Here is a 15,533-nt window from a genome sequence, read left to right as displayed (position 1 = left end):
CTAATAATAAACAGATTAATACTGTGTCATTATTTAGCAAAGAAACCTATCATTATCAATCTGGCAACTTTCTTTCTTTCTTTCTTTCTTTCTTTCTTTCTTTCTTTCTTTCTTTAGCTAGCTAGCATTTCTGGAAGGAGTCTCCAGTGTCAGTGGTTTGTAACAGTCATAGGTAAAGCTCTAACTTTAAGTTTTCCGTCATAGGAAAAGTCTTGAGGACGGAGGATGCTGTTGTTTTGTAGTTTTTCTGTAACGAGTTGCATTTTTTTGTCACATTAAGAGAAAGTACAGCACAGTGAAAGTACTGTTTATAGCTACTACAAGTGAAAAGACATTCCAGAAAATGTAACTGTAAACTGATAAAACATAAGATTAGTCATTCTAATTAATAAAAATTGTAATCATTCCCAAACTGCTGTGGTGTAAGAGAAATAAATAACTTTGGTGAAGTGTTATTGCAGAATAATCAACTTAATAATAACAGTAAGTGCACAATATAATATTAACTAATATAAAAACATTGTGTAGTAAACATGGTGCAAATTTGATGACCTTGTTTTCTCAGTTTGTGCTAAAATCTGATCACAGCTCTCGCGTTCAGATTTTCACAGAGTGAGCTGGATCAGCAGTAAAGTTGTTTGAATGTATGTGATATGATTCATGCAGCATCACAAAACAAGCATTTTGCTGAAAAATAACAGATAAAGTGTTAATTGTTATCATCTCTTAATGACTTGCACCTGAAAATGGACCTTTTGGATTTAAGCCCCATGCTGCTTTTGAACTTTGACCCCTCTGGACACCCGTCTAAACTTTACCAGCGATGATCCGTGAGGCTCTCTGCGTGGGTCTCTTGCCCTTCTTCACACGGTAGCGGTTCATCTCGTCCTCAATCTCCTGAAGTTTCTGCATGGCATCCAGGCAGTTCCTCCTCCGCTTCTTCTTCACTGTTTTGCCGATATCCGGTTCCGACGCCAGCTTTTTCGCCGCCTCCACAATCTTCCGCTGCAGAGCAAAACGACTCTCCAGGTTCCTCAGGTACGGATCCTGTGCAAAACATGTAGAGACAATGAAATAGTTTATCATACATCCTGTTGAACACCTGAAAATTGAAATCAGTTGATAGTCTTGATCAAAAATGTTGCCTACATACAGTATATAAGTCATACTTACATCAAATTACATGGAATTTTATTTGCATTTTTATGCTTTGGTGTAAATTCAATTTGAAAAAGAATCAGAACAAAATTTGGTTGCATGACATCAAATTCAGATTCGGTAACAGGGCTCCAAGCATTTCTATACTGATGAATTGAAAAGCTGTATTATGAATCCACTTTTGCACAAATTACGTACACATGAGTTCAAATTTTATTGTAAAAATTTTTTTAGGGGCAAAGATCACTGGAGGAGGAGTACCTTTCTGGCTGGACTTATAACACCTGGGATCCCAGACTGGTCTCCCTACATCCAGCGTCATGTGAAGCATAACCTATGGCCAATCTACCACCGAGCTATTACTATCAAGCAAGTAGCCACACCATCTAACTTCTCACATGACGCAGACCATCCATTGTGCCTCCAAGTGGTGCCCCCATTTCTGTAGAACATGGCGGATCTAGGGGAGTAAACCCAGGAAAAACTGCTCCACTTGCATATGTTGGAGTGATATACGTTAACCTTTGAGTCCACTCTACATTAGTTGCTAGTGGAGGACGTGAGTATGGAAGAGGGCAGCCTACTTACTCTGCAGCCTGAGGTTAACACCGTCTTACCGTAAATTTGTTAATCCCACCAAAGTCCCCTCAATACATAATGACAAACATCAGCGTCGCATGTCTGGGCTGCGACCGCGCAGAGAGACTAGACTTTCAAAATACCACACAGGGGGGACCCCAATCATCAGAGATAATGTGGCTTATAGTAGTAGTAGTTTTTTTAATTAAACATCAATATTTAAAAAAAAAAACTTTTGAAATTTGATTTGAAACAAATTTCAACATTTACAATTAAAAAGTGCAACAAATACCATTCTATGATTAGCAGAAATGGGCATGGAAGCAATAATACACTTAGTAATTTATTACAAAGCAACTTTTTATCTTTCTTCTCTATGCTCTCGCAGAAGGTGGTCGCATTCTCTGTCTCTCCCTTCCCTTATCTTTCCTGCTTCTGCTGTCTCATCTGTCTAGTGTCTATACTTTTGAGAGACTCTCTCCGCACTGCTCTCCAAACTAAAAACCATGGAATTGATAAACTGGTCTCTTCATGAAATTGACACAATCTTCTCGACGAGAAGCCTGGGTTCGGGGGAACCAGCCTGTCCTGCTGGAACGTTCGCAGCCGGTGACACAATGGATGCGTGGGAGCGGCAGCGGGTCGTGTGCCTGGCAGTTCTTTCTGTGGAGGACAGTGAAGACATCTACCTATTCGGAACCATGATTACAGGACTTTTGCTGATTGGATTAGGCATTGCCCTGGTTTATCGAGGAAATCAGAAAACGGTGACAGCTGTTCAAAGCCCCATAAAGCTGCCCGACATGATTGAAGCGGTGGGCAGAGCTGTCGGCACTCAGACTGTGGCTATTCAGAACTTGAACCCCAACATGGATAACATCATGGAGAAAGCTTTCGGCTTTGCAGAGGAAAATGGATTCGAGAGGCCAGTATGGACAATCAGAGTAGTCGTGTAAAGGAATGCGTCTGCTTGACCCAAACAAGGCTAATCTTATCTGCTTTCAGCTCCCTTAGACAGCACTGGCCTTGGCCAAGGCCGTTGCTGGGAAAACAATTCCCCCCGTAGGGCACTACTGTTAGACTCTCTCGTATTCCTCCCCCCTCTTCTCACGGTCGCTGCTTCACCCCCAGTGTGACAAGCGAGTGCGTGACCAGCGCCATCATGGCTGCAGGAGCAGACAGCTGCTTGCTTGCGCTGGGTTACCTCTACCTCCTCCCCTCCCCCCCTCAAGTCCCGAGTTTTCATGTTGTAAAGTGTACTTGTGTTATTTTGTGCTTATGTGCTGAGGTGTTTTTAATGTTCCCACACTGTACTCCTCACAGGAGCATAGTGTGGGGGTTGCTTTTTTTCTCCTCCCCTCTCCTCATGTTACTCTGTATTTTTTCTTTTCATCCCTGTCTTCCTGTCCTGTTACTCCCCCTTGTGTGTATGTGTGTATGTAAGGACAGGTTGATGGTCAATTTCGCTGGTACTTGTGACTAGTGATAATAAAGGGTTCATTCATTCAAAGCAACTTTTTATACTGATTTACACCAACCTCGTTATATGGGAAAAGGTCGTCCAGTTTGAAAGATGTGCCGATTCTCCTCCTGATGCCAGGAGGTTTCTCACCCGCACTCATCGGGTACTCTTTAGGGAGTTTACCAGTCAGCTCCTGAACAATGTGAAAATGGGGAAAAAATACAGGAATTACTCAAAGGGCACTCAGTACAGTCCATACCTCTGCCAAGCCACACATCTGGATCTGCATCAAAATCTAATGAACTGTTCTTTGGCCCATGGCCCACCTTTCCACCAAATTTCATCAAAATCTGTTCCCTATTTTTTGAGTTAGTTGGGAACAAACAAACAAACAGAGGCAAAAGCACAACCTCCTCTAACGAAGTTGGTAGAGGTAAATATATTTGGAAAAAAAATGTGTCTTGTTAAACCAGTAATTAAATTCCAGCTACAAGTTGATAAAAAAAGATTATATATAATATTGAAAAAACAGATGATGTATTCTTACCGCTTCCCTCAGACATATCTCCTTCAGCTCGGCCATTTTCTGGCTCAGGACGTCTTGGATTTCTTTCTCCTTCACCCTTAATTCAGCCAGCTTCTCTTTTTTCTGCTCATCATTCATCTCTGAGTCTGCAGAACCTGGACATCAAATTTCAGGATCATCAAGACACAATAACCACCAGTATAATTTCTGATAAAATATGTACATTACTGCGCAAAAGTCTTAGGCACATGTAAAGAAATGCTGTCGACCAAAAACAGCTTAAAAATAATGAAATGAAATGTTTCAACATTAAAAAATACTATAAACAGTAATCAGTTCAGTTCAGTTCAGACAACTTTATTAGTCCCCAAGGGGCAATTCAGTTCAAGCAGTTCCTGAACGTAAAAAACACCAACAACCATGACAACAAGCAGCAGACAGACAACAGACAGGAGTACAATATGTCAGAAACAGCAGGCCAGGACATAACTGTATGGAGTGGCACAGTTAAGTAACAGAAAAAATAAATAAATAATGATAAACAAGTGGGCGTACAGAGATGCATTGCACATACATGAATACAAAAGTTACAAAATGTGACGACCGCTATCCAGGTTTAAGAGCCTAATGGCAGATGGGATGAAAGATTTAGCGTATCTATTTGTCTTCCTGATGGGTGCTATAAAACGGCGGCCTGAAGGCATCACCGTGAACTCAGAGGACAGGATGTGGCCATGTTGGGAAGTTATTCCTTTAGCTTTATGGACCACCTGCCTCTCCCACAAAAACTCAAATCCCTCTGCTGGACACCAGTTATTTTAGAACAGACCTTTACAATGCTGCAAAGGCTGTTTTTGTCTTTTAAAGACCGACCACCAAACCAGCAGATGAAGGACTGATAAAACATACACAAAATTCTGTTACAGACCTTAAAGGAGTTCAGCTTTCTTAATAAATGCACTCTTTGCTGGCCTCGTTTGACAATACAGTCAGTATTTTTATCAGACTTCAACTGGGAATCAGACACAGTGCCTAGGTACTTGTAAGTTTCAACAATTTCGACCTCGTTCCCATGAATTGAACTTGCCTTAGGTTTTACACCGTTTTTTCTGAAATCAATGACAAGCTCTTTTGTTTTTTTCACATTAAGGTCCAGGAAATTTTCATCACACCAGTTAACAAAACCAGGCAGGGCGCTACCATGGTCCGACTCCGGCTCTTGGAGGAGAGTCAGAAGTGCTGTATCGTCTGAGAATTTCACCAAGTAGCTGCCGTCTTTACGAGACCTGCAACTGTCTGTATACAGGACGAAAAGAAGGGGAGATAAAACGCAACCCTGAGGGGAGCCTGTGTTTGAGACCACGACATCTGACAAAGCTCCGTTAATTAAAACCTGCTGCTTCCTATCAGTTAAAAAGTTTAAAAGCAACAATAAGAACTGATCAGGTAAATTAAAATAAGAGGAGAGTCGTTGAATTAAAATATGCGGTTGCATCTTGTTAAAAGTTGAAGAAAAATCAGCAAATAAAAGTCTTGCATGTGATTTTGGCTTCTCCAAGTGCTTGTAGATTTTGTCAAGAATGAGGAGTTTAGCGTCCGCTACCCCCTTTCCAGCTCGATATGCAAACTGTAAGGGGTCTAATTTATCACACACTAAAGAGACAGACAATCTCATCTTTCATGATTTTCTCAAAGATTTTCATAGTAAGTGATGTAAGAGCAACAGGCCTAAACTCAGTTAGTTGCCCAGGATTTTTTGTTTTGGGGATTGGAATTATTGTTGAACTTTTCCAGATGGAAGGAAGCTGACAATGATTGGCACGCATCTGAAGGAGTGTAGAGAAAACTCCACTGAGCTGGTTAGCACAGTACCTCAGTGTGCGCCCACAGGCAGCATCAGGACCAGCAGCCTCCCTTATGTTGGTTTTCTTCAACAAAGCTGTAACCTGATCTTTGCGTATCACAAAATCAGTCCGGGGTACAAGAGAATTCTTCAATGCAGAGACATTCTGAGTAAAATCACAACTTTCGAAACGGGAAAAAAAAACAATTGAAAGCATTTGGTAACTCAGCATCCAACACTCCTTTAATGGTGATATGTTGCTTGGCCTCATCTTCCTGCTTGTAAAAACAGGCTATTGATTTGAGTCCTTGCCAAGCTACTCTGATATTACCACCTCCTAATTGCATTTCAATTTTGTTCTTATAGTTTACTTTAGCCTTTGCTATTTCCCTCCTCACTTCCCTGGAGACGGCCTTTTTCTCCAGATGATCACCTGTGAAGGTCCTTTTCTTCTTGTTGATAGCAGTTTTGAGCTCCTTAGTTACCCATGGTTTGTTGCTGGGATAAACATCAACCTTTTTTTGATGGGATAACAGAGTTCACACAGAAGGAAATGTAGGAGGAAACAGTATCACAGAGTTCATCAATATTCTCACTGCCATCAAAAACAGTCCCAGTCGGTACAGTCAGAACAGGCCTGGAGAGATGAAACACTGTCTTCCGTCCAGATTTTAACTTCTTTCTCTCCATGTTCAAGACGTCTGAGGGCAGGCTTATACACAGGCATTAAAAACACACGGTTGTGGTAGGAAGCCCCAAGAGAAGGCACGGGCAAGGATTTATAAGCACTGCTTACAGTACCATAGCATAGATCAATCGTGGAGTTTCTTATAGTGGTGGCACAAGACACATATTGTTCATAAGTTTTCAGTGTCTTGGTCAAAGTGCAGTGATTAAAATCACCAAGGATAAACTTTGGAGCATCAGGACAAATGGAGTCAAGTCTATGTGTGACATCCGCGATCAGCTGTGCCGCTGTGGCTGCGTTGGCACGTGGATGAATGTAAACAAGCGTGAAAAACAGTTGTTGAAATTCATGAGGCAAATAGTGAGGGTGGAGTGAGACAGACAACAGTTCAATATCAGGAGTACATAACTTTCCTGGATCACAACGGTGTTACAGTACCTCTGATTGACAAACAAACGCACTCCCCCTCCTCGGCTCTTCCCTGTGATCTCTGGGACCGGTCCAGCCGAAGTGGGCTGCCAAACCCACTTATAGCCAGGTCCTCGCCATGTCTCAGTAAACGCTAGCAGACATGTTTCCCGAACTTCAGGTTTAAATTTGGCCCACGCTTCCAGCTCATCCACCTTGTTCCTGATGGACTGCACATTTGAAAGCAGGACCGTAGGCAGCGGAGGAAGCCGGCGGCGGTTGTCCAGGCTGAGGCGTTTCAGTCTCTGACGTATGCCTCCTCTCCTTCCTCTTTTCCTTTGGGTGGTCCGGTGAACGGGGACATCATCCAGGCTGTGTGAGGTGTACAGTTCAGCCGGTATTCCCGCCGGTACCCCTCCACCAGTGGTGGTCCTCAGAGAAAGAAGGAGTTCGCGACTGAAGACAATGCGGCTCCCGGACTTGCCAAATTCGCCACAATGTCTGGCTGCCTCATGACAGATAAACGCCAACAATAGCGTTATCACAAAAAAAGTGCACAAAACTGTGCCAACGAGCCCATAGTCCATGTGCCGAGTCTCAGACATAAAAGATCTCCTACACACAACAATAAAAACACGCTACGCCAGATAAAACACAAATAAAACACAACTACGCCAGGTAGACTGCTTCGGGTTGCACACTACGAAGCGCCCCGGAAGTGCCATAATCAGTGAGCCATAATCAATGAAACAGAGTCAGTATTTGGTGTGAGATGAAATTCCCTTTGCTTTAAAAAAACCGTCTGAGGTCCAGTGAGTGCAGTTTTATGTGGAAATGATCTGTAGGTTTTCCTGAGCATCTTACAGAACCAGCCGCAGTTCTTCTGGACACTTTGACTGTCACACTCACTTCTTCATTTTACACCAAAACCCAGCAGCCTTCATTATGCTTTCTTTTTTCATCTGGAAAGTGCTCTCTTATGGAATATGCTGCTCAGATACAAACTTTTTTTTCTGTAACATTTAATTTTGTGCTGGAAAACAAACATTTGGACTCTAAAATGTTTTTGTACCGACTCAGTAATGTAGAAATCACAAAATAGAAATCTGTAACAAAGTTTGTATGAAAAAAAATAGGGGGCTAAGACTTTTGCACAGTAGTGCAGATACACAAAATATTTTGGAAGCACAGGAACTTAAGTATGTTTAAGTAGAAATATAAATTAAATATTAATAAAAAATAATTATGCATTTTTAAAAATAATGGTATAATATAATCATTTTGTAATAATATATTACAAAACACTAGTATGTAACTGTATAATTAATATTTTAACATTCGATTATTAACACAGAACGTCAAGGGTGTAGCATCTCATCTGTCCTGCCATCAAAACCACCACGACGACCAAAACATCAAACAGAACCGAACTGTGACGATGTGAGAGAGAGAGGACCGACCTCCACAACAAACTGCTTACAACAGGAACATCAACAAAGGACCACATTTAAGGGAAGATCGACCCAAAACATCCATCAGAACTGAATTCACATGATAACTGAGAGGAGATACAATTCTATTCAGAAGGAAATGTGTTAAGTTGAACTAATGACTAATTTGTTAGGAATAAATTGACAATACAACGACCAGGTGTTGTGCAGAAGGTCGAGTTCTTTCAAATAAAACAATCAGAACGGAAATCCGTGGAGAACTGACGGAGGAGATACGATTTAACTGAATCGTGGATGACGGACGCCACGGCAACAGATCATCGGCCTCATGGACAGACAAGATAATTAGCGTACTCACAAAAAGGATGACAAAATATAAATTATAATATTAATTCTGTTATTTATTAAATATACTGTACTATATTATGTTGAATGGAGCAGAAATGAAACCCACCAGTTGAGACGAGGCTCCCGTTACTGGCCATGATGAGCTGATTTTTGGTCCCGACACTAATTTTAGTGGTTTTTGTGGCTCCGTTTTCCGTCAGATCCACAGCGATGTCTCCTAAACTTCTAGCTGCGGTCATTTTAGCCTGCAGACAGAGACGAGGAGAAAATATCACTTTACAGTCAAATCCCAATCCCAGCTGACTGTGTGTGAGAGGCGGGGTTCACTCTGGGCAGCTCGCCGGTCTATCGCAGGGTAAACACACAAACAAACAGCCATTCACACACACACACACACACTCTCTCACACACTCACACACACACACATTCACACACACACACACACGCACTCACACACTCGCACTCACACACTCACACTCACACACACACACACACACACACACTCGCACACACACACATTCACACCTCGGGGTAATTTAGGCCAAGTTTACATTAGACCGTATCTGTCTCGTTTTCTTCGCGGATGCACTGTCCGTTTACATTAAACCGCCTGGAAACGCCGGGAAACGGGAATCCGCCAGCGTCCACGTATTCAATCCAGATCGTGTCAGCTCCGGTGCTGTGTAAACATTGAGAATACGCGGATACGCTGTGCTGAGCTCTAGCTGGCGTCTCATTGGACAACGTCACTGTGACATCCACCTTCCTGATTCGCTGGCGTTGGTCATGTGACGCGACTGCTGAAAAACGGCGCAGACTTCCGCCTTGTATCACCTTCCATTAAAGAGTATAAAAGTATGAAAATACTGATGCAAATACTGATGCAAATACTGCCCATTGTGTAGTTATGATTGTCTTTAGGCTTGCCATCCTTCCACTTGCAAGTGGTAAGTGACGCGCATGCCCGACATGCACTGAGATCACACACACAGCGGCTCAGTCCCGAATCACTGCTCGTGCGCTCTGTGAGCTGCGCAGGGCCGGAGTGCGCACCCTCCAGAGGGCACTCGCTGTTCAAGGCGGAGTGATTTGGAGCGCAGGATGCCTGCGGAGCCGAGCGTATCCGTGTATTGGCGTTGCTGTGTGCATGCGAATCGTTTTAAAAACGTTAATCTGATGATCCGCTGATACGGTCTAATGTAAACATGGGCTTAGGGTAGGCAGTTGATCTATTCTGCATGTTTTGGACTTTGGGAGGAAACCTGAGCACCCAGAGGAAACCCACACAGGCACAAGGAGAACATGCAAACTCCATACAGAACGACTCTGGTTAGAACCCAGAACCTTCTTGCTGTGAAAAGAAAATGTTAAATAAATTAGATGTCCTTCAAATTGTAACTACTTTTAAAGAAAATTACAGAAAGACAGAGTGTGCTCGGAAAATCAGGACAGAATCAGGATGGACGATCCAGTAGCACTGCCAGCTGATTTCGTCCTGCTGTGTGTGTGTGTGTGTGTGTGTGTGTGTGTGTGTGTGTGTGTGTGTGTGTGTGTGTGTGTGTAAAACTGACCTTGCTCTGTTTTCGATCGAGGTAGAACTGATGCTGACTGATGGCCATCACCCAGATGGTTTTGATCAAAGAGTGATTAGCATACCATGTATAGATCACTAAACCCGTCTGTCCGAACGTACGCTTAGTCACTGCTCGCCTGTGAACACACACACACACACACACACACACACACACACACACACATATCATTCATTCACGTAGTTTCAATCCAATGTTTTGTTAAACACACTGTTTAGCCACAACCTGAAAAAGTTTTTGTGGCAAAGCTTCAGTCTTTCAGCAGTTCCCTTTAGACTTCCATGTGCAGCGAGTTTATACTGAATGGGTTTTCTAGATTTTTCCCCTTTTACTGCAGAGAAATAAAAAAAAATCAATGATCTTAGTAATTACAAATCCAGTTGAAAAAAACAGTTTGTCCGATTTGTCATTTCCTGGAAAACCATAAAAAATCCAGATGACTCAGTCTGCACTCAGTGCGTTCACATACACATCAATCCCACCCTTTAAACGTGTCTGGATTCTATCCACCAACAAACTAATGTATCGTCCTCTTCATTTTAGTAATGAACCCTCCACAAGATGAACAATCACAAAACATAAATATAGAGTTTGTGCAAGAAATGGCTGTTTCTCTGGTTTTGAAAGTCATGCAGTGTCCACATTTTGATTCTTAATATAAACATATCAAGTCGTTATGGACAAGCTCATTCAATCAGCTCCCGAAGAACAACCCAAGGCCTTTATTTCCATTCTTATAACACCAAAATACAACATCTACTTGAACAGGGAGTATATACTGACCTCAAGCAGATAGTCAAGAAGACATTTTAAAGATAAGTTTGAAATCTGTCTGTCTGATAAAAACATCAGAAATAATCAGACACAAAGTTATTTTTCTGAGCTTCAGGACTTCTTTATGGCTGTTTCTATGGCAACAGTGATCATCAGACCAGATACTAGGTCACGTCCACATCCAACATTGCTTCCTACTGTCTACATACTACTGTACTGTATATGTGCACTACATAGAGTTCAGCATCCTGTAGTGCACCGCATCTCCATTTTAGTTCGTTAATACTGTGTTCATCAAAGCTGGGTTTGAACCTGAAGTTAAACATGCATTTGCTTACTGTGTATATCACAGCTAGAGTGATTTAAATAATATTGTCTGGCTTTTTTTCGTGGTCTATCAGATATATTCCATTTAGCGAGCATGATACTGAACGAGTCGAAGACGAGTAGCTGAATGGAATATATCTGATAGACCATGAAAAAAAGCCAGCATTATTATTATTATTATTATTATACATACACATTCCTTTCGGGTGTTCAACGCGTCTTTCTCTTTCAAATTCCCTCAAAATCTTCTGTATTTAATGAAACAAACCTGGCGGCCATGCTTGTTTACAAATTGTCACAGTCGCTCGCTAGTGCAGAAGTTTTACGTCTCTGACGTGTGACATCATGTTGTCTTGACAACCGTGCAATAAAAACTGGTGAAATGACGGGAGCAATTTGTGAAAAATGCGATAATAATAATTCTTGAAAAATAAAAAGAGACGTTCTTACCATCAAATACTTTCATTCCATATTTTGTCGTTAGGACTTGGACTGTTTTGGCCTCTAGAGGCCGCTGTTATTTCCTTTTCGTGTCATGTTTATTTTGGCCTCTAGAGGCCGCCACTGTTCCTGTGTTTTGTGTTTTTGTTAATTGCCTGTTTAGTCCTAATTATCTTCACCTGTGTCCTTAATTAGTTTGTGTATTTATACCCCTGAGTTCAGTCCTCTTGTCACGGAGTCTTTATGCTGTTATGTTTATCTCCAGTTTCCTCTGTACCGTGTTCTTTGTTTTGCACTTTGCTTTTCTGGTTTTTTGGCTTTTGTTTTGTACCTTTGGATATTTTTTATTTTTGTGATCTTCTGAGCTTTTGCATTTTTGCCTTTTCCTTTTTGGACTTTGAACTTTTTATATTTTATTTTTCCCTTTGTCTTCCCAGTATTGGATTATACTCTTTGTTTTTGTTTTTTTGTTTTGCCCTGTATATAGTGTATATAGTATAAATAAACCTTTTGATACTTTTTCTACTTCCGCCTCACGCCTCTGCATTTGAGTCATCCCCCTGGTGGCCTAGTGAGGGTTTGCTGGATTATCACACCAACGAACCAGGTTCGAATCCCAGCAAAACCCTAACAGAAAGACTCCGTCATGACCGACTCAGCAGAGGCTGCTTCAACTGTCTACCCGGCCAACCTTCAGGGAATTACGGCAGCTTTGACACGCTTCGGAGCAACCATGGACGCTCATGGATGTACGCTCACCAGCCAACGTGAGGCCCTTGCTCGCCACGAGGAACTGCTTCAGCAAATCGGGAAAACCCTGGCACAGCTGACATCTCTGCCTGCATCTCCTGATCCAGCTCCCGCTCCTGCTCCTGTGCCTCCTGCCATGCTGCCTTCTTCACCTTGCGAACCCAGCCTTCCTGCACCACAGAGGTACGACGGCAAGCACAGTGAGTGCCGAGAGTTCCTTACCCAGTGTCAACTCACCTTTGAGCTTCAGCCTACCACCTACACTACGGATCGCCGCAAGATTGCCTTTGTGATCACCTTATTAGCTGGTAAGGCGCGAGCCTGGGCTACTGCTATCTGGCAAAGACAGGGACCCGAGTGCCTTGATTTCCAGCTGTTCTCTGAAGAGATGCTTCGGGTCTTCGATCAGGCGGACATCAGTACCAACGCAGCCCGAAAGCTCATGTCCATCCGGCAAGGAGGAAGCGTCGCAGATTACGCCATCTCGTTCCGAACGCTCACAGCAGTAAGTGGATGGAACGAGACTGCCCTGGTGTCAGCCTTCCACCATGGTCTGTCTGACCCCATCAAGGATGGTCTGGCCTCTATTGGATGCCCAAGTGACCTTGAAAACCTCATCTCACATGCTATTCATCTGGACAACAGGATGAGAGAATGCCACCAAGCCTTGAGCCCCCCCAGCCTCCCTACCTCTACCTGGAGACCGTCTACCTCCTTCAGTGACTGTCCAGAACCCATGCAAGTGGGTCGTACTCACCTCTCCGCATCTGAGAGGGAGCGCAGAAGGAGGGACAGGTGCTGCATCTACTGTGGCAAGCCTGGTCACTTCCGAGCATCATGTCCCGAACTCTTGGGAAAAGGACCGCCCCGTCCAGCCGAGGGAGGGTTGTGACGGGGCCTACCCTCTCTCCCGGACTCCCTGGCCAAGGAATCTACATCCCGGTCTCCATCTCCTGGGGTGAGTCTGTCCACTCTTGTCAAGCTTTGTTAGACTCAGGGGCGGCTGGGAACTTTATGGATATTCACTTCGCCCAAACTATCAATGTTCCGACTGCACCTCTTGAAGTCCCACTGTCTGTATCTGCCCTCGATGGCCAAGCGTTAGGTGATGGAAGAGTCACCCAAGTTATTTCTCCAGTCTTCCTCCAGTCTCAAGGTCACAAGGAAGAAATATCCCTGCACCTGATTCCTTCACCTGAGTTCCCAGTTATTCTAGGCCTTCCTTGGCTTACTCGCCACAACCCTCGCATAGACTGGGTAACAAGCCAGGTTGTGGAATGGGGCCCTGCATGCCATGCCTCTTGTCTGCTCTCTAGCTCTCCTGTGTCTCCTGCCGAGCCCCCTGATCTCACCGAGTTATCTCAAGTTCCCACAGAGTACTGGGATCTCAAGGAGGTATTCAGCAAGAGCAGGGCCGCCGTTCTTCCTCCGCACCGGGCCTACGACTGTGCCATCGACTTGCTCCCTGGGACTACCCCTCCTCGTGGCAGACTGTTTTCCCTCTCTCAGCCAGAACGCAAGGCCATGGAGGAATACCTCAAAGACGCCCTGGTCTCTGGGTTCATTCGACCCTCCACCTCACCTGCTGGTGCCGGCTTCTTCTTTGTCGGCAAGAAGGATGGGGGGCTCCGACCATGTATTGACTACAGGGGCCTGAACAAGATCACTGTGCGCAACCGATATCCCCTTCCGCTGATGTCCACTGCTTTCGACCTGCTCCAAGACGCCACCGTCTTCACCAAGTTGGACCTACGGAACGCATACCACCTCATCCGTATCCGACAGGGAGACGAGTGGAAGACTGCCTTTAACACCCCGTCTGGGCACTACGAATGCCAGGTGATGCCCTTCGGACTCGCCAACGCACCAGCTGTTTTTCAGGCCCTAATCAACGACGTCTTAAGGGACATGATTAACCTGTACGTTTTTGTCTACCTCGACGACATCCTTATCTTCTCCAAGACCATGCAGGAGCACCGCCACCATGTCTGCCAGGTTCTCCAGAGGCTGCTACAGAACAATCTGTTCGCCAAGGCCCAGAAATGCGAATTTCATGTTCCCGAGGTCTCCTTTCTGGGATTTATTGTACGGACAGGCCAACTCCAAATGGACCCTGCCAAGACCCTGGCCGTCCGGGATTGGCCTACTCCCAAGTCCGTTAAGGAGGTTCAGCGGTTCTTAGGATTCGCTAACTTCTACCGCAAGTTCATCAGGAACTTCAGTTCTGTGGCAGCACCCATGTCAGACCTCACCAAAGGGACAGGTGGATCTTATGTCTGGTCTCCTCAGGCGGAAAAGGCGTTCAGAGACCTCAAGGACCGCTTCTGCACGGCACCCATTCTGGTCCTCCCGGACACCTCCCAACCATTCATCGTGGAGGTGGACGCCTCGGACAGTGGTGTCGGCGCGGTGCTCTCTCAACGTTCGGAAGGAAAGCTGCACCCCTGCGCTTACTTCTCCCACCGCCTGAGTCCTGTGGAGTCCCGGTACGATGTGGGGGATCGAGAACTGCTAGCGGTCAAACTGGCCCTTGAGGAGTGGAGGCACTGGCTGGAGGGAGCGCAACATCCATTCCTGGTTTGGACTGACCACAAGAACCTGGAGTACCTCCAGCAAGCCAAGAGACTTAATCCTCGACAGGCTAGGTGGGCCCTGTTTTTCAGTCGGTTTGACTTCACCCTCTCGTACCGCCCCGGCTCCAAGAACACCAAACCTGACGCACTGTCCAGGCTGTTCTCTGCCACTAACAGGGAGAATGAAGTCGGGCCTATTATCCCTGTGTCCCGGATTGTGGCCCCTGTCCGCTGGGGTATTGAGGAGGCTGTCCGATGAGCCCAACGCCAGGACCCCGGTCCTGGGACGGGGCCACCGGGCCTCTTGTACGTCCCACATCAAGCCCGGGCCAAGGTTCTCCAGTGGGGTCACTCTTCCCCTCTCACCGCCCACCCGGGAGCTCGGAGGACCCTGGACTTCCTGAAAAGACGCTTCTGGTGGCCTAACATGGAGCAGGAAGTAAGGTCATTTGTCCTGTCCTGTGAGGTTTGCACCAGAACCAAGAACCCACGACAGCGTCCCCAGGGTCTCCTGCATCCTCTGACCATTCCCCGGCGTCCCTGGTCCCACGTGGCAGTCGACTTCATCACGGGTCTCCCTGAGTCACAAGGTAACACGGTCATTTTGGTCATT

General features: G+C 44.9%; 1 protein-coding gene across 1 annotated transcript in view; it reads right to left on the bottom strand.

The window, feature by feature from the left end:
* Positions 1-15,533, bottom strand: part of frmd4bb (FERM domain containing 4Bb) — a 76,109-nt gene that overhangs the window by 23,191 nt on the left and 37,385 nt on the right. The window contains exons 12-16 of the mRNA XM_060938607.1: positions 10,035-10,173; positions 8,570-8,708; positions 3,747-3,880; positions 3,276-3,392; positions 819-1,047 (exon numbers count right to left, since the gene is read on the bottom strand). Coding sequence (XP_060794590.1) covers positions 819-1,047; positions 3,276-3,392; positions 3,747-3,880; positions 8,570-8,708; positions 10,035-10,173 — 758 coding nt within the window. The remainder of the gene's footprint in view (positions 1-818; positions 1,048-3,275; positions 3,393-3,746; positions 3,881-8,569; positions 8,709-10,034; positions 10,174-15,533) is intronic.

Source organism: Neoarius graeffei, chromosome 13 (genome assembly GCF_027579695.1).
Source record: "Neoarius graeffei isolate fNeoGra1 chromosome 13, fNeoGra1.pri, whole genome shotgun sequence".
NCBI lineage: Eukaryota > Metazoa > Chordata > Actinopteri > Siluriformes > Ariidae > Neoarius > Neoarius graeffei.
This window is presented reverse-complemented; position numbering and strand designations above follow the sequence as displayed.